At 53.2% G+C, this 19,888-nt stretch overlaps 1 protein-coding gene across 1 annotated transcript in view; it reads left to right on the plus strand.

Annotated features, from left to right (window-relative positions):
• Positions 1-19,888, plus strand: part of LOC149523694 (uncharacterized) — a 113,575-nt gene that overhangs the window by 17,330 nt on the left and 76,357 nt on the right. Inside the window, exons 2-3 of the mRNA XM_089781614.1 lie at positions 14,551-14,924; positions 17,273-17,385. Coding sequence (XP_089637740.1) covers positions 14,551-14,924; positions 17,273-17,385 — 487 coding nt within the window. The remainder of the gene's footprint in view (positions 1-14,550; positions 14,925-17,272; positions 17,386-19,888) is intronic.

Here is a 19,888-nt window from a genome sequence, read left to right on the forward strand (position 1 = left end):
GGGTGAGCCACTGGCACCCAGCCGAGCACCGTGTGTTGGGCTGGACGGGGCGCGTCGGTCTCTGCTAAATGCCCCCCCACATTCACGCAGGCTGCAAACTGCGCAGGATCAGCATCCTCCCAACCTCCCCTCTCCGCCCCATGGCCGGCGGGTCCAGCAGCCTTCCTGCTTGTGGGGATTTGGCCCCACCCCATGGCCACCCAGCTGGGATCTGGCCCCCTGTCTCCAGTTGAGCGCCGGGTGCTTGGCACTGCCTGATTGCTGCTCCTCATTCCAGCCCGTGAGTGGAGCCCCCCCACCCTGTGCCTGGCTGGGGGTCTGTGTGGGAGGTTAAACACTGCTGGGTCCATTTGCCCCGGGGTAAGAGACTGGGGCTTCCACAGTCCCACCTTAGCAGGCAGCCACTCCAGCCCCATTTCCATGGGGCACTGGTCTGTGCCGCTGCCTGTGGCCTTGTGCAAATGGGCACGGAGCCCTCTCAACCTCCCTGGCACAGGATGATGGACGGTGACTCCCTGTACCCTGCCCTGGGGCCCAGCACCAAGAGGCAGGAGAGCAGGTTTCACACGGCAGGGAGAATTACTGCTCCTCGGCCTCGTCTTGTTCGGAGCCTTCCCTGTCTGCCGCAAGGGAAAGGACGGTCAGGGAGCGGTGGGAGCTGCAAAGTGCCCCAGTCACCTTTGTACTGCATTGCCGCTGACACACGTCTCCAGCAAGTCCCAGATCCCCCCACGAACTGACAGAGCAGCTGGGTCTTGCTTAGTGGAGGTTGGTCAGAAAGGGCTTAGGCCCTGCAATGGGGTTCACTCCCCAGGGCAGCGCCACCTGCTGGTTGCCCCAGGAATTAGTTTGCAGAGCTCACATGCCCTCTTCTGAGGGTGCCTTGTCTGTCAGGAGATCCCCGCCCCCACTCTACAGGTGCTGCAGGGTCTTCTTTATGACTCAGCCATGCCACACACTGGGTGCCCCCTTTCGAGGGGAGGGGCACATATCTCACAATACTGCAAGACCCAGAACCCACCATTCTGGGTCCCACCCCAGGGCTATCAGATTTTGCTGCCTCGTCCTAACTCCCTCCCCCATTATTAAGGGCAAAGCAGTAAACACAATAACAGTAGCTCAGCTGCAGAGTGGTGGACTGTAGGAGCGGCTCAGCAAGTTACCCCTGGGTGTCTGGTTCAACTCCTGCTCGAAGGAGAGTGTCTTTTTCCTCCCCTGCTCAGGCAGAGCGAGAGAAGAAAGGCAGCTTTTGTCTGCGTGAGGCTGCTCCCCGAAAAGCAGAGCGCCCTGAGCCCACCGCAGCCAGCTCCAAACAGTCACAGCCCCCACCCCTGGGAATTTCTGTTGTCCCTCAGTGGGACCCACCGTGCATGGAGGGGAGGGGGCAGGGCTAGGCCAAGGGAAGGTTCTGCCTCCTGCCTTCCTTCCCAGTAGCTTTCCAGTACAAGCCAGCTGTGGGTGTCCGCGCTGCCCCGGGCCTGGCTGTGGGATGGGAGAAGAGTTACCTGGGCGGGGGGGCTGGTCTCTGGATGGAGGCCTGAGTGTATTGTGATGTCATGTGTGACAGCAACAAAGACTGTGGCTGCAGCGTTCTTGTCCTGCCTCCAGTCCAACTGGCTGGCAACGGCCGGCGCCCAAGGATCCGAGAGACGAGAACTGAGCCTCTGTCAAGAACCTCAGGCAGCCGCTGTCCCCGCGGGCGCTGGAGAGAGGATGAGTCTGTTCAGAAGGTAATTCCCGGAGCCTTTCCCAGCCCACCGCAGAGATTGGTGCCTCCTCGGCCTAGGGACGGGTGGGGGCTGGGGCTGCAACAGGCGCTTCCCAACACTCCGTTTTGATTTGACTCAGAGCATCTTCCGCTCTCCTCCTGCCTCAGCCTTTCCCGCGCTCCTGAGGCAGATGGGGATGATTTTCTCTCACTGCTGACTCGTGGGGGCGAATTTCCATGTTTCTTACCTAAAGGGAACATCACAAAACTTGAGTAGAATTTGGGTTTATGTCTCCATGACGCTTATTCCTCTTGGAGGTGCCCCTAATGCATCCCCGGCCTTCAGGGTGGGCAGAGAAATGTTTGGTCTCAAGTAATGATTGTCCAATATCCGTGTGTTCGGACAACATCCAGCTCAGAATGTGCAGACTTGAAATAACAAAGTGCCATTTGAATGAAAGTGAAAATGATACCGCTCTACTGCCAGGGCCAGGCTCTCATGTGGGTAGTTCTCTCAGAAATGCAAAACTCCATACAAATTCCTCTCTACCCCCTCCAGACTATAAAATATCTCTGTAAATAACCAGTGAGGTTCCATTCTAGGCAACGGATTTAAATAAACTGCTACCTCATTTTGTCATGAGTCTTGGGTGTGATTTCTTTATCATTTTTTTGGTGACCTTGTGATGGACCAGGCCGTGTCTGGGCACAGCTGAGTGTGTCCGCTCAGGGCAAATTGCTCAAATCCATGGCTCCTTACAGCCCCCGACTGGCGACCTCTCCACACAGGCCAAAAACCAGTCTCACAGAGCGATTCAGCAACCTGCCTGAAGCCTCCCGAGCAAAACCCCTCCGACACCCCAGCAATATCCGTGCCCCAGATGGCCCCGGGCCTCATACACAGGTGGGGGGTCCTAGCACCCAATCCCACCTACCCCGAACAAGTTCTGTCCGGTTCCAAGAAACCAGCCACAGATCCCTGGTCAATTTACCCTCTGGACCCTACCCACAAATCATGCTGGGCCAATCCTTTATAATCTATATCTAAAGGTTTATTATTACAAGAAAGAAAAGCCTGAGAGTAAGGTTATTAAAGTACAGTACGTTACATGCACCGAATCTCCCAGTTCTCGATGCAGGCTCTAGCAGAGATGTTGCAGCTGCTGGTTTAAAAGTCCTTATTGCACATCCTACGATCAGGATGGTTTCACAGGTCTTCCGGGCTCTTCAATCCCTGCAGTGCTGCCTCTGGGATGAAGTGCTGAGCTGAGAACAAAATGGCATCGACCACATGGCCTCTTTTATTCCCTTCCTGGCCTCTTCTTGTCTGCAGCAAGTCACCTGGTCCGAGGCCAATCTCTATGTTTCCTGCTGGCTGCCCTCAGGTGACAAATCCCATTCTTTGGGTGTGTCCATAGCCTATTGAGAGTCATTGTTCCACAGGGCTTTGCTACTCAGCCTATCCATAGCCATGCTTAACCACATTCACAGAAATATTCAGCTTCCACACAGATTACAGATTCCTACCTACACACACAGACATTATATACTCACATAAATAGCGTACATAAGATTAACAAACAATAAGCTCCCATTCAATACCCCACATGGCTCCCCCCATACCAATTTCTGGGGCCAACACCCCCACCTGGGGTGCACCAGCGATCTGGCTGCTTCCCTCCAATTCAGCAACGTGACACCCCCAACGCAAAATTGATGCAGGAAGTGATGCCAGTAACATCACTGAGGGCATCACAGGCCTCCCCCAACAAAATGGTGGTGTGCCTCAGTTTCCCTTCTTACACAGGACCTTCTGGCTGGAACCCTTTTTGTACTGTAAGAAGTTCCAAGACCAGTTACAAGTGTTAACCACGAAATAGCAACATCACAATGTCCCCTTACATACCGTCTGTCGTTTGGTACATCTCCAGACAGATTACATGGTATTTTCATAAGCTCATGCACCCTGTATACCGTTACAATTCTCTGCAACAATAATACATTGGTTACAAGAATTAACATCAGTAACAAAAACAATCCTACATCAGGTGTATATTGACATTCCCCATCATGCCCCTTCTCTGACCCCACACCATTGCAGTTTTGGCCCTTCAGGTTTAAACTGCAAATCTTCCTGGCCAAAACAAGTCCTGCCCCTCCCCCTTGTCCTCTGGGCTCCAGGCCTGAAACCTCTGGCCTGACCAAGACAAAGGGCTGGCTGGGCGTGACTCCCTGGCTCACAATGGTCCTGGAATTCTCCCCCTTCCCCCACTCAGTGGGGTAACAGCAGTAAGCTGTAGACTCCCAAGTCTCTCCTCTGTCCCTCTCTAACCTCTGTTTCCACATAGAACCAGATATCAACCTCCCTGATTGATTATGAGTGTCCGCCATGTCCAGAGATGGGAGCGTAACTGCCATCTCCTGCATCCTAGGGAGGGTGACCACACAGCTGTTCTGCTCTGCATACTTGGCTACACAGTCCTTCTCCTGAATCTGAGACACTAAGTTCCCACTCTCCTCCTTCACCTGGGAACAATCCTGTCCCACACACACTGACTTCCCAGCAAGCTGGTCACCCACAGTCACTGGGTTAGCAGCCTGCTCCAATTCTCTGGCTGTTCCTGCCTCCTCTGGAACAACCCTCAGTCCCTCTGAGACCTCTCCAACACCATCCACACTGGGTTTCCCTAAACCCAAGTCATTGGAGTCACTGCTAACAGACAAATTCTGTCTGTCAGGCACCAAAACAAGTGCCTCACACAAGAAGCTGCTGCCGTTTACTGGCAGAGCTTTCTCCTGAATGCCTTCTCCCAGCAAGGCCCTGTCACCTCCCTCAGTCACAGCAAACTGCTTGCTACAAGCACTGCCAGGACTCTCCTCCCTATGAGCTTCCTTAGGCAGCAGTTCACCCTTCCCTGGCTCTGCAGCAGCCTTGCCCTGCTGAGCCACAACCAATTCCTCCTGCAATTCCCTTACTCCCTGGGTCATCTCTGGCCCCTCTGGTGGATTCACAGACAATCCCCTCTCAGGCACACAGACAGACCCACAAGAGACAGGGTCGGAAGCACCTTCACTCCCTGTGCAACTCTCTAGATGGCTGTAAACGTCCATACCATCATTAGGCACCAGAGTTAACACACCCTCATTCTCTCCTTGTGCCCGGGCTAAGGGGTCTCTCTGCTCCCACAGAGTCGCTCCCCCCTCTGCCAGCAACACAGCAGCATCAGGCACAATATCAGGGTCACCACTGTCTGGTCTCTGGGGTTCTGGTAAAACACTGACTGACTCTACCTGAGTCACCTCATCCCTCTCTCCAGCAGACACAAACCTTGGGCCACCCCCTTCCTGGGCCTTAGCCATATCCAGACCCAACTCTGGGACCACAACACTGCTCTCAGCCTTCACAGGCTGTGGGGCACCTTCCTCAGACACAGGAAGAAACTCTTCCCCACACACAGCCAGACAACCAGAGACAGCTTCTCCCTTGTCCCAACACCCCTGGCTAATCTCAGGCATATAGCTAGCCACTGGGACAGCTTCCTTTACTGCCCCACTGCTACTTCCACCAGCCAAATTGCCAGCTTGCACACACTGTGCTTCACACAAGTCAATTTCAGCTTGTGCAGGTTCAATTCCACAAACCTCACCAGCCACCAACTCCTCAACTAAAACTTCACTCTGGCCAGCCACTCCAGGCTGCCCCAGAGAAACATTTCCCTGATTTCTGGGCTCTTCTTGCCCTGGTTCTGATTCCAGCCTCACCTCTGAGGCATCAGACGGGCCCTCACCCACAGGCTCACATATAGAGACACTTTCCCCTTGGTTACAGGGAGACTGACCAGCTCCAGGAAACTTTCCATACCCACATGCACCCCCTTCCCAAACCTCCCTGTTAGCTACAGGTAACACAAAAGGTTTGCATTCATACATGCTTTGGGGTTGGGTCATCACATCAGCTGGGTAAAATACGTCTGCCATATCATAAGCATACCCCATACCCACAGAGTTATACATTGAACCTTCAGGAGGATACAGTCTCTTTGTTCTTTTAGTCTCTTAAGCTGGAGGTCAAGTCTAGCATTTTCCTCCTTGGCTAGGGCCATCTTCTTTGCATGCTCTGCCTCTTCCCTCCTCTGTCTCTCAGCATATTCTGCCTTTTTCTCCTCAAGTTCCCGATCCATCTCCTTCTGTCTCTTAGCAATTTCTTCATCTGCCTTCCGCCTTCTTTCAGCAGCCTCCTTGGCTTGCTTCTGCTCCTTTTCATCCACATCTCTGGTTAATAACAACACTACCAGATCTAGTTTAGAGGCCCTTTTCCTAAAGGCAATGCCTCTCCCCAAGCACAAATCCTTCAGAGCACTTTTGCTCAGACTCTCATATAATTCCGGGATCATCGCAGCGGCTCTTTAATCAACCAAACTCTCAACATCAAAAATCAAATTTAGACAGCGTGGGTCCTGATCCCAAAGCTCAATTGACCAAGATCTGTGGATCCTGCCGACTACGCCACTGTGACGGACCAGGCCGTGTCTGGGCACAGCTGAGTGTGTCCGCTCAGGGCGAATTGCTCAAATCCGGGGCTCCTTACAGCCCCCGACAGGCGACCTCTCCACACAGGCCAAAAGCCAGTCTCACAGAGCGCTTCAGCAACCTGCCTGAAGCCTCCCGAGCAAAACCCCTCCGACACCCCAGCAATATCCGTGCCCCAGATGGCCCCGGGCCTCATACACAGGTGGGGGGTCCTAGCACCCAATCCCACCTACCCCGAACAAGTTCTGTCCGGTTCCAAGAAACCAGCCACAGATCCCTGGTCAATTTACCCTCTGGATCTTACCCACAAATCACGCTGGGCCAATCCTTTAGAATCTATATCTAAAGGTTTATTATTACAAGAAAGAAAAGCCTGAGAGTAAGGTTATTAAAGTACAGTATGTTACATGCATCGAATCTCCCAGTCCTCGATGCAGGCTCTAGCAGAGGTGTTGCAGCTGCTGGTTTAAAAGTCCTTATTGCACATCCTACGATCAGGATGGGTTCACAGGTCTTCCGGGCTGTTCAATCCCTGCAGTGCTGCCTCTGGGATGAAGTGCTGAGCTGAGAACAAAATGGCATCGACCACATGGCCTCTTTTATTCCCTTCCTGGCCTCTTCTTGTATGCAGCAAGTCACCTGGTCCGAGGCCAATCTCTATGTTTCCTGCTGGCTGCCCTCAGGTGACAAATCCCATTCTTTGGGTGTGTCCATAGCCTATTGAGAGTCATTGTTCCACAGGGCTTTGCTACTCAGCCTGTCCATAGCCATGCTTAACCACATTCACAGAAATATTCAGCTTCCACACAGATTACAGATTCCTACCTACACACACAGACATTATACACTCACATAAATAGCGTACATAAGATTAACAAACAATAAGCTCCCATTCAACACCCCACATGGCTCCCCCCATACCAATTTCTGGGGCCAACACCCCCACCTAGGGGTGCAGCAGCGATCTGGCTGCTTCCCTCCAATTCAGCAACGTGAAAGACCTACGTTCTGATTTGATGTTCTAAGTAGTGTGTAAAGCTCTTCATTGAATGTTCTCTGGTTCTTTCCCCCATGCTAATAGGTTCCAGATTTTGAAATACTTGACAGGAATGAAATGTCTGTTCAGCTGATAATCCGTCCTTCCGGTGCTTCAAAGCTGCTACTTAACAAGCTTTTATTTCTCTTACTGGCTTTGATGGGAGCAGAGGGTTACTCATTCTCAACTGGGCCCCTGTCTGTAGCCAGAGTCCCAACGTTCTGAGCACAAAGCTGTGGGGTTTAAGAGCAGGCCCCACTAAGAAGCATAGAAAATAGATGGTGACCAGTGTTTCTGCTAAGACAGTCCTGGGCAAAATACGGCCTGTGCACTGGGTCTGGCCCACGGAGGCAGCAGGGAGCCCCAGCCAGGCTCCCCAGTTAGCCACGTGAACCAGGCAGAAACACAGAGAGGAGGGGGGATGTTTTAGGAGCCTCCCCGCCCTCAGCATATTCCCATTTGCCAGTTTCTGTCAGAAACTAGCCAATGCAAACTGCTTGTTGGAATATCATGCAGCTAATAATAACCACCCCCCCCTCTCCTGGCTCAGTTATTCATGGAACAGTGGCCAGGTAGGCAGGCTAGTCTCTTGGCCACAGCCTGCTTCTGGCACCACAGGCCTTTCCTGCCCCAGCTCTCTGCCCCTTCCTCTCAACATACCCAAACTCCCTGTCCCCCTTTGCATCCATCCCCCCTCCCAATCTCCTGCCCCAGATCACAATCCCCTCCTACCCAGGTCACATCCCAAAGCCCTGCACTCCAGTCCCCTGCCCTAGGTCACGATTTTTTGGTAACCTAACTTCTGATTCAATGATAGCGTGTCAAACTTCTCATTGAATGGTCACTGGTTCTTTTCCACATGCTAATGAGTTCCAGATTTTGAAATGTTTGACAGGAATTACATGGACTTTCATCTGATAATCCGTCCTTCCGGTGCTTCAAACCTGCTACTTAACAAGCTTTTATTTCTTTTACTGGGTTTGATGGGAACAAAGAGTTACTCACTTTGACCTTGGCCCCTCGCTGGCTGTGGGGTTTCAGGTCAATATTGAGGTCATGGGCACTTGTTCGGATGAGTGGCACCCACAGGTTACTAACAAATATCTTAGATATATTTAAAATATTATGGAAGAAAGAATACGACAGCAAGGGAAAATTGACAAGGTGCCTGAATTTAAATATTTGTTGAATATGAAATCAAAACCAAAGAAAATAAATATTGCAAAATTTTCAGTAGCCATTTGGTATCTTAGAAGTTTTTCTCTCTTTGAGACATAACTCAAAATTAACCTTTTTCGTGACATACCAAACAAATTCTGTTATCATTCGTATTAACACGTGAAAAGAAATAGTTGTTACAGTTTATGCTTGAAATTAAAGATTATGTCTCTTGGCTTTACACATGTGAAAAAAAGTGAGCATCTTTCTATGGGCAAAAAGTGCATCGAGAGTCTGTTGTTGTTGTGACTTGTGAAACGTAAAATTAAACTTTTCGTTTTGACACACAAAATTCCTTCTTTTCTTTGCTATATTTAGAAGACCACTAGTCACAGCTTCTAGCTGATGATGGGAAGTTAGTTGCTGCTAGTCATCATGACGAACCTTTTCTTTTCTGCCGTTCCAATTCTTCCAGTGTTCCTACACAGCGTCAGGGTTTCCATCTCCCTCAGGGTATGTCTACACTACAGCGTTATTTCAAATTAACTTAATTCAATTAGTTAATGCGATTTAAGGTAATTCGAAATAACGCATCTAGACACAAAAACTAACTTGAATTAGTATTTTTCTAATTCGAAATAGCACGTCCACATTGAGTGGACCCTGAATCGAAGGTAAGGCTGGCTGGAAGCAGTGCCAGCAGGGCATCAGGGTCGGACTTAGTGTGTGGGGCTGCTGCCTCAGGTTAGCCGAGGGCTGTGCTTAAAGGGACCGGACCCCCCATCTTCGACAGACAGTTCTCAGGTTTCTCTGCTTGCTGGTCTACCTCGCTGAGGGACAGCAAAGCATTTGTGTCTCCGAGTGCTCTGCCTGCCCTCACTCCGGACACAACGGCACTCTGCAACATGGAACCAGACCTGCCCCCGGGGACTCTGCTGCGTCTCGCGGACACGTTGATAGCTGCCTGGCTGCACTGTCTGCAGGCTGCCATCCGGGAGGACCATCGAGGGGCTGTCAGGATCCAGGGGGCCCTGCGGGAGAGCTTCCACCCTGAGGAGTGCTAACAGTCTCCCTGTTCTGCCCCACCGGGGGCTTGTGCCCCATTCCCCCCTCTCATCCTTCCACTTACCCTTCCCTATCCCGCCCTTCCTGATGTCAAATAAAAGACACGTATTTTCAAAAATATCAACTCTCTTTATTGAACACAACTGAGGAGGGGGAATGAAACTGTGGGGAGACGGGGGAAAGGAGGCGGGAGTGGACAGGAGAGAGGGTAGGAGAGGGGAGGGAGAAAACTGGGAGGAGGGAACTGGAAGGGGGAAGCAAGGGGAAGAAGGGGGAGGGGAAGCTCAGGGATCAGGGGTGGGGGTCTCACTGGGCCAACCGCCTCCCAGCATAGCAAGGGAGGGGGCCTCAGCATCCCCGGGGTGATGGGGAGGAGGGTGCAGAGGTTGAGGTGGGGGGTGTGGATATTGAGGAGGAGGGTGTAGAGGTTGAGGAGGAACAGGTGGGAGGGGGGCAGGAGTGGGAGAAGGGACAGTAGTTGGGGGGCAGCAGGCGCAGGACTGGCACGGGCACCATGCAGGTGACAGTTCCTCGCTCGGTCCTCTGCAAGCTGCTCCCAGTGGAGCTTCAGGTCCTTCAGCATCCAGGCCTCAACGGTGCGGTGTAGGGCTCGCAGGGCCCCCAGGTGCTGGTCCCAGTACTCCTGCCGTGTGGTGGTGGCCCAGAGCAGGCTGCAGGTGCGGGAGCATGTCCCGGGCGGAGTGGTATGAGCAGCTGGTGCAGCTGGAGAGAAAGAAAAGAAGTGGTCAGTTCTCCCTGGGGACACAGTGGATGATGTGACCGTGCCCTGCACCGTCAGAGCCACTGTGCTTGCACAGAGGCCACGGTCAGGATGTCTGGCTCTCCCCGGGACTGGGAGCTGCCCCAAGACGGCACCCAGGCCCCTGTGCCGTGTATAGTGTGGCCGGGGTGGGGGGGAGATGTCCCCTGCTTCTGTGCAGAGGGGGCGTGTGAAGGGAGAGCGTCCTGCTGGGTCCCACCCCGGGGATGGGAGCGTGTCAGGTCTCTTCACACACGCATGTGCCTATTGGGCCATGGCCCTTGGGTGTCATGCAGCTGGAGCCACCTGCCCAAGGGTGGCATGGCGCGTGCTTGCACGTGCACAGGTGGCTGTGTGATCCGTGGGAGGCAAGGCCCACATGCGCCGTCCCTGGTCTCCCCCCCGCCTGCCGTCCCCCCCGGGCAGGGGACAGTGCTAGCACTTACGTGGTATGGCCTCCCTGGACGACCCTGCCGACTGCGGTGCCAGAACAGCTGGTGGTGGCCCCTCCGGTGTGCCCGGGTCAGGGCCCTCCAGCCCTGGCTCGCTGCCTCCTGGGCTGGCGTGGACTGCCCCGCCCCCACGAGTTGGTCGAGGGTGGGGAAATAGGGGCAGGTGGCAGCCCCTGCTGCGGCGCCGCCCCTGGTGGCCCTCGCGTACCCTGCTGCAGCTCTTTGACTTTCAGGCGCACCTGCCCCTGGGTGCACCTGTGTCCCTTTCGGGCCAGGGTGGCCGCTATGTGGCCATAGATGGCCGCGTTCCTCTGCCTAGTGCAGAGATCATGGACGTTGGGGGCCTGCCCCAAACCTCAATGAGGTCCATGACCTCTGCACTAGTCCAGGAGGGCGCACACCGTCTACGGCCCCTGGCTGGCCCCTGGGTGCTGGGGGACTGGGCCTGGGAGAGCTGGCTGGCACTGGCTGCCTGGCTCATCCTGGGGCCACTGGGTCAGGGGCAGAGACTGCTGGCAGGCCTGGCTCTGGTGAGTGCCATCTGGCAAGAGTCTACCTCTTTAAGGGCCCCGGGGCCGGGGCAGAGGAGAGGAGTTTCCTGGTTTGGCCCAGAGTGGCCACCAGGGGGAACTGGGAAGGGCTGGAGGCCCTGTAACTCAAAATAAGTGTCTACACAGCATTTATTTTGAGTTAGCTATTTCGAATTAGGCATTATTCCCCATAGAACGAGGTTTACCAAGTTCGAATTAAGCAGTTTGTATGTATAGATGCTATGAAAGTTAATTCGAACTAACGGCCATTAGTTCGAATTAACTTTGTAGTGTAGACATATCCTCACTGGCAGAGAGAAAATTGATCCTCGTTAGCATACCCAGGTGATCTTTCTATCTGGTTCATAATTTAGTTTCAATATTCTCCACAAGACTAAAGCCACATTCACAGTCAGCACTGGAAAACTGCTCTCCTGTCCCCTCTCAGTCTACTCTTTTCTAAACAAAACAAGACCAATTCTTTCAGTCTTCCCACGTGAATCACATTTTCTAGACATTTGGGCTGTGTCTAGACTACATCCCTTTTCTCAAAGGGGTGTAAATTTAAATCCCGCCTTCATTTGCAGTTCCGAAGTGTTTAATTTACATCCCTTTTTAGAGGGATCGCTCTCTTACTCCTAACATGCCTGGAGAAACCTTTCTTGTTACCCTTCACATCCCTTGCTAGCCACAAATCCAGTAGTGATTTTGAATTCCTGATTGCTCCCTGCATTCTCGAGCCTATTATTCCTGAGCAAGCTGGTTGTATCATGCAAGCAAGGTAGTAACACACTTCCACAGGCCTTTATTTAACAAAGGTGAAACCTCTTTCCAAAGCTGCTGCTGCTCCCCTCTGTAGCTCTCACTCAGGCTTGGCCCATCTCCTCCCCCCTCCTTCCTGTTTCCCGGGCTTCCAGATTCCCAACAGCCAGTGCTCCCAGTCCTAATAATTACAAGCAGCATCTAAAACACCACATTCCCTACTCTCTTAAGAAGCTCTCCCAATTATAAAAGAAACATTGTTGTTCTAACCACAGCAACAAATATGGAACAAGCCACTATACTGTTTACATTGAAAACACTGTAAATACGACATAACAGTCTCTAGTCCAGACAGGTGGTTGTCTATGTCTGACAGACCATCTCTCAAACCCCGGGTCCAGTGCAGTGTCTTCTTGTGTTGGTGCTATGGTGAAGTCATACAATGCGGGCTGTGTGTTGGCATCGTCTCCTCTAGGTGCAAGGGAAGAAGCATTCCATACCCGCCCATCAGAAAGTCGATAGGCGTAAGGTCCTTTCTTCTCTATGATTTTAAGGGGAGATGTGAATTTATGGTCCCCTTTGCGTAAAATTCCAGGTTTTCTTACTCTAACAAAGGAACCACGCTCAAACTTCGGTTCCTTAGCACCCCATCGTTTGTCTGTGAAAGCCTTATACTTTGCTCGCTTCTGTTCAACTGTTTTTCTCATAGCATCCTCATTTGGTGCATCAGGCCTCGCCTTTAATAATTCAGCAATGTTCAATTTAGTATTCATCTGTTTTCCATGCAGTAACTCTGCAAGTGATCTTTGAGTTCTCTCTGCTAGAAAAGTTTCAAATTCCCTTTCAAGTGCAGATTTGGGGGGCTGAACAAAGACTCCAACTACCTTACCCATTACAAAGATAGCTTCCCCAATTATCACCTCTAATACCATTAGCTCACAGACATCTACCTTTCCTCACCTCTAATATCATTAACTCACAGACATTTACCTTCCTTCCCACCCCCTGCATCCCTCTTCTGTTCTGAAATGTGATTTCTCCTTTTCATATGTGTTCATTTTTTAAATTGTATCCTTTGGTATATATGGTTGTGACTATTTTCTTCCACTATTTGATCTGAGGAAGTGGGTCTGGCCCACGAAAGCTCATCACCTAATAAACCATCTTGTTAGTCTTTAAAGTGCTGCATAGTCCTGTATTTTGTTTCAGCTACACCAGACTAACACGGCTACATCTCTATCACTATTCCAATCATGTGTGTTATCCCACCAAGTCTCTGTGATACCGACTGTGTCATAGTTGTGTTTATTTACTAGCACTTCAAGTTCTTCCTGCTTATTCCCCTGTTCCTTGCATTTGTACACAGGCATCTAAGATACAGATTTGATTTTGTCCCCCGTTCTGCCCTTGTGCCTCCTTTACCTCTGCTATTGCAGCCCATGCTCCCTCCCATTTCCGACCCATCTCCCAGGTCTCCATGTTTTTACTTACCTATAGGCTTTGGTCACCTACTCCCGTCAAACCTAGTTTAAAGCCCTTCTCACTAGGCTAGCTAGTCTGTGCCCAAATACTCTCTTCCCCTTCCTCCAAAGGTGAACCCGTCCCTGCTTAGCAGTCCTTCTTCTTGGAACAGCATCCTGTGGTCAAGGAAGCCAAAGTCCTCCTGGCAACACCATCTTCACCCCTCCAGATGCACCTGCCTCTGCCTGGGCCCCGACCTTTGACAGGAAGGAATGAAGAGAACACCACTGGCTCTCCAAACTCCTCCACCCGGGCTCCCAGAGCCCTGTAGTCACTCTTGGTCCACTCAGGGTCACACCTTGCAGGATCATTAGTGCCCACATGGAGGAGTAGCATGGGGTAGTGTTGCAAGAGGTTGTGGATTGCAACTGCTTGAAACACTAAGGAAAGGGGATCACCACACAGCAGTGTAAAGGGTTTGTTTATTCAGTTAAAACTGGGGAGGGAGGGGAATCTCACTCACACACTCAACCTCACTGGCAGTCCCCGGCAGGATGATAAGGCGAGCAGAAGGCAGTTCATGTTGTTTGATCTTCCCAAGTTGGCTCCCAAGCAGGTCCACTGGCCAGGCGATCCGAGCGCAGGGCGTTCTGGGAGGCTCCGCTTGATGGTCAACCCACTGTGTGTCTGTCCCTCTCTCCTTTTAGGATCAGCCACATGCAGCTTCTGTGTCTCTGGGCCTCAAAGCCCCTCCTATCGTATGAACAGCAACCTTCTCACCAGCACTTCAAGACAACTTTAGGGTCATCAGCTCCTAGAGTCCCAGGCTGTAAGGCCGGAAGGCACAGCCCTGCTCCCCGAGTCTCACCTCCTGCACAACACAGGCCCTAGAAATTCCCCACAAGAATCCCTGTGTCACTGCCGGCCCCATGTGTCTTCCCCTTTGGCTGGGTTCTATGGACGAGTTCTGGCTCTTACAGGAGCGGATGGGTTCAGGAGACGGCTCTAATGTGTGACTCCTGGGCAGAATATTTCCCTGCCTTTCCGGAAGGACAAAAAACCCCACTGGCTCCTTCTTTTTCTTCCAGGCTGCGTTGCCTCTTGCGAAGACTCACCTCAAGGGAGCACAGACACAGCCAGGTGCTCAGGGTGGTGGTCCAACCTGCAGCAGCCGAGGCATGCTCCGGCCTCAGCCAGGAGGAGCAGGCCTTGCCAGAGGAGCCCAAGAAAACCAGAGGCTCCTGGAAGCTCCTATCTGGCCTGAAAAAACTCTGTGTCTGTGGCCAGTGTGGCAGCTCCCTGGCAGAGGCTGAGGAGGAGACAACAGCTTCCTCGCCCACAAGATGGACACACTTCTCCCTGAAGAAGACCAGGAAGACGAAGAACTCAGTGGAGGACCAGGAAGAGCGAGAGGAGGAGAAGCTGCAGGAGAGCCCAGACAACAGCCAGGAAGATCTCACAGGTGAGTCTACAACCCGCCCGGTGACTGGGGAGCATGTGAGGGACACTCCCACCAGTCACTCTACAAGCCTGGAGCGTTAGGGCTTCTCCTGGGGCAGCCATGGGCTCCTCAGACGCTGGAATCCAGCGAGTGCCTGATGCTCTGGCAGAGAGGGGCTGGCCCCCTTGCACACCCTCCCTCCCAGCTGTCTCCTGCACCCTCTCGCCTGCTCAGACCTCACCCAAACTCCCAGCCCGCTCCAGCACTCTACCTCCCACGCACACCCGCCTGCACCACTGTCCTCATCCCATGCCCTGGCAGCCACCTCCCACTCACTGAACCCCTCATTTTGGCCTCACCCAAAGCCTAGGGAGCACAAAATCTACTATCCCCGGTCAAAAGAGTTAATCTGCCCCATGGGAAGCCTTGACTCTTGCTCCTCTCTTCTCTCCCCTGCTCCCCTTGGGGCTGGAGCGGCAGAGGAGTGAAGTGTTGCAGTGGTGGCCACAGCAGTGGGGGATGTTTTATTGCTTTTGTTGTTTGGAGGGTTTTTCCCTCTCACTTTTTTCTGGTCCCCGACTGATTTTTCTGGGGATCAATGGCCCCCACCCCAGAGAACTTTCCCCACCCCTGCCATAAATAAAGAGAATATTGAAGCCACTTGTTTTGGACATAAATTAATTTTTTAGTTATATAAATTGATGTTTGGTGAACTAACATGATAAAGTTAAAGCTCCTGATTTGGTTAATTATTTTGATTTTCATTAATAAAGTCTCCTTTCTTACCGGTTATACACCCCCCAACCCTCCCCCCATATTATAGCTCCAGTCGTTTAATATGAATAATTGAGTATTTAAGGTTTTTAGAGCGAAGCGAAGGCATTTTGTTCCCCTGGGGGTGGCTGGTGATCCAGGGAAAGTTGTGCGTTGAGGGGGATGGGTCCAGGGTCAAAACCTTTGAGAACCAATTGCCCTGTGGGGAGTGCGGGACACCTGGTAAAATCGCTCAAATTCAAGCGTGTCAAGGAAATTAATAAAAATGATGCGGGTTCTTCCCCCTCCCCCACCCCGTGTGCTGTAAAAACTGCCAGGCCCAGCGGGAGAAAGGGGGTCCTGGGGGCCTGGGTAAGGGGGTCCCTCAGGTACAGGCGTAATCAGGGTGACCAGTGAGGGTGACACGGGGGCCACCAGCCACGTGACCTTTCCCCAGCCTGTAAAAGGGACAGAACCGCCCTCTGCCCCAGGCCCCACCTCCTCCGTGACCTTGCCCTGCCCTTGCCCCACCGCTTTCTCCATCCGATGGGGCCTGGGGAACTAGTGGGGCAGGGTCCGGGGCTGGCAGCAGGGCCATGGCCCCCCACACTCACTGGCAGCGGCATCCCCAGCTCGGGCCCTTGGCCTCCCTGCCCAGGGTGCTTGGGGGACATGTGCTTCTCTTGGCAGCCCATGCGACACTTGTCAGGGGCTGCAGGTTGGATCGTGAGGGGCTCAGAGAGCAGAAAAGGGATTCGCGCCCGCGCAGGGACGCGACTTCCAGGGAACCTTGCATGGGAGCTGAGGGGCAGCTCCAACCCCTGCACCAGCAGCAGCTGCTGGAGAGGAGGGAACAGCCAGGCTGCCTGCACCATGGCACCAGACAGAGGAGAAGCCGCCCTGCCCTGCCCGGCTCTGGCTTCCCGGCTCCAAACTGCCAGGGGCAGGGAGAGAGGAGGGTGGGTCTGTCCCTGCCACTGCCCTGCACTTCCACTGACGTTCGGGGGCACCATCCCCAGGTCTGCCCAGGGGCTCAGGCGGCTTCTGCTGCACGGTGAGCACTGGGGATTCGGGATCCAGCCCTGCCAATCCCAGCTCCCGTTTGGCTTCAGCCCCTCAACCTCTGCTTTGAGCCCCGAGGGGTTCCCAGGCCTTGGGACTTCAGCCCGTGCTGGGGATCGAGGCTTCAGCCTGGGGGTGCTGGGTATTGAGTGTGAACACCAGGAACTGAGCTTAGATAATGAACAAAACCATTACAAAGGAGCCAGAGGGTCACCCCATCCCACAGCTCAGCAGCTCACAGCTGGGAACTGGGCTGGGCTGGGCCATCACTTCCTGGGGGCTCACAGGCGAAATGAGGCCTGTTCCCGTCACTGCCAGGAAGGGGGCGAGGGCTGGGAGAGCAGAACACGCCATGGGAGAGACGCTGCCCCTAGGTTAGAGGAAGCCCAGTGGGGAGAGCACCCAGCTCAGAGTCATGAGAGCGGCGCTCTCTGCTCAGCCCTGCAAGCACCTTGTGTGTGACCCTGGGCAAGTCACGTCAGGGCTCTGGGCCCAGGTCCCTTCCCTGTCGCCCAGGGATACCACATTCAAACCAGTGTTTCCTTCTGCTCCAGGGATGCAGACGGAGCTCTCCGAGACGACGAGGAGCCAGGCAGACCAGAGCGAAGAGGAGGAACCAGCCCCCCAGCCCATCCCATTAGAAAGGAGCAGCTCCCACACGACTATGGTAAAAACTTAAAAAACAACAGAGTCCGGTAGCACGTTATAGACTCACAAACCATGTAGATGGGATCATGGGCTTTCGGGGCACAGCCCACTTGTTCAGATGACCAGCCTGTGGGAAGTCCAGAACCAAGAACAAATAAGGGACGGAGCGGAGGAAAAAAATTGAGTGGTAGGGGGGAAGAGGACACTGGGTAGATAAGTCTCAAAGGGATAGCCGAGCCAGTCTGTAGCAGGAAACACTTACAAATGAGGCTTGTGGCTGAGCCAGTGGAAAGCGTCCCCTGCGGGGTGTGTGACTATCTCCCCAGCCGGTGTCTCTCAGAGGAGAATGACCTGCCCCCCTCCGGCCCAGGGACCGAAAGGAAACACTCACCCTTGTGACCAGCTCCCCTGAATAAAGCCTTGTAACACGGGGGATTTCTGGGGGCACCGCACCGAGGGGCCAGTCAGGGCACTTTGCTCAAAGACAGGGCTACTGAGAGCCCAGAACGGGGGGTTCTCCACTGCAAGGATCCAAACCAGCCCCAAACGGCACTTCTGTTCCCCACCCTGGCTAGCAAGAAGCCCTGCAAGCAACCCCCTTAGACACTCCTGCCCTCTGGGCCACCACCCGCACCGCCCCTTCTGCAGCGTCGTATCTGCCAGGGCTCGTACTGCCAGCGTTCAGTGTCGTCTGGTCAGGGTTGTCCCGGGGCGCTCCTGACAGGTCCCCTTCTCCATCGGTGATGACAAACTTTCGGCTGCGTGTGTGGGTGCCTGTTCTCCCGTCATCTAGACGTGAGTTCCCAAACTGCGGGGGCATGCCCTCCTAGGGGGGGTGAAGAAATTCCAGGGGGGGCACAAGGCGACCCAGCCCCCCATCAACCTCTGCCCCCATAAGTTTTTCTGCTATTGGGGGGACACACGAGGGTTTCTCAAAAATCAAAAAGATGCTGAAAAGTTTGGGAACCACTAATCTAGAGCGTTAGACCCCGTGCACTTGGGTCAACACAGAAGATCTCCACGAGCCCCCAGAAACAACAGATGCAGGCAAGGTTTGCAATCAGCCCAGCAGGTTTATTGTCAAATGCGACACCCTCACATTTAGTAGCCCTCACGTCACTTCTTTATGTACCAGGCTGCCACCCTTAAAGGTATTAGGTTGACACCTCCAGACGAACCTACTAGACACAACCAATTACCTTGTACCTGGTGGTTTGATCCAAACATCCCTATCCATAGTGCTGTCATCCCGACCCTGTGCTGAACCTGGGTCGGTAAGTCCCTTGTCTACGGGGAGTGTGCTGGGACCGAGCTGTTTCTGCAGGGAAATGTTCTGTTACCATCCTCCCGGAATGTTTGCGTGCATGGCCTGTGCCTCGGACCTCTGCAATATCGGCAGCCCTGTCCTTCCCAAGCTTCTGTCTGCAGGACCTGCCTTTTGCTCACTGCTTAGCTTTGCTTTATGTTAGCAAAGCATTGACGGTTGCTCAGGTCTTAGGCCTCACACTAGGCCTCCACGGTCAGGCCCTTTTGTTACTACATACAGGTGAGAGGTTATGAAAACAAATCCCATCAAATCCAAACAGGTTCCTCTGATCCTTAAGAGCCAGTCACCTGCCCAGGTCAATTGAAACCTCAGAGCTTACCGAAAAGAGCTTGCAGTGCCCATCCCATAGAATTGAAAATAGGAAGGTTTATTAATAAAAGAAAGAAAAAAAAGGTTGAGCCTAATATTGTTAAAGGACTCAAATTACATTCACCGAGTGCAAAGCTCTTTGTGCCGGCGTGTAGGAGATGAAATGAACGGCTGTCTTAGGGCAAGTTTCAGGAATACGTCCTCTCCTAGGCTGGATGAATTTCTGAAGCGCCCTCTGCCTTCCCCACCCGGCAGCGTGTGGCGCTACCACCGAACTGGCAGGAATCACGGGCAGGACAGGAAGTAGTTGAGACTGAAGGAGCGAGTCTCCCTGCCGACCACTCTGGGGCCACTTCAGGCTTCAGTTTGTGGCCGAGATCCTTCATAGTGGATTTGCCAGAGTGAAGACAGGAATGAAGATGAAAATGGAGGAACCCTCAGAGCCCCTTTATCCCCCTGCCCATGGGGTGGGAATCCCATTGTTCTCCTGTGAAAGTCTGTCCCAAGATGGAGTCTGTCCCATGAGCAAGTCACCGCTCCAGGCCTGACTCAGTTCTTTTTAGGCAGCAGCCACGGCTTGCATGCTGAACATTCACAGCAAAGCTCATCAGCTGTGATTGGCACTACCTGAGGTCAGTGAAGTGCTGCTACTCACTTGACTAGCAACCCTGTCAAGGCTGTTCCCCACTCCGGCAGGATGAATGCAGAAGTTGGGGGCCTGCAATAGCACTCCAAAACCTTGCCTCTACAAGCTCTGGTACAAAAACTTCCCGCCTCAATCCTAATACCCAGAATTTGGGGAATCCACTGCTCACATCAAGTGCTTTGAACCCACAAACAGGGGCGGACACTTGAAACCAACCAGGGGCACCCCAAGCTCTTTTCC

The sequence above is a fragment of the Pelodiscus sinensis genome, chromosome 12 (assembly GCF_052426305.1).
Source record: "Pelodiscus sinensis isolate ZL-2025 chromosome 12, ASM5242630v1, whole genome shotgun sequence".
NCBI lineage: Eukaryota > Metazoa > Chordata > Testudines > Trionychidae > Pelodiscus > Pelodiscus sinensis.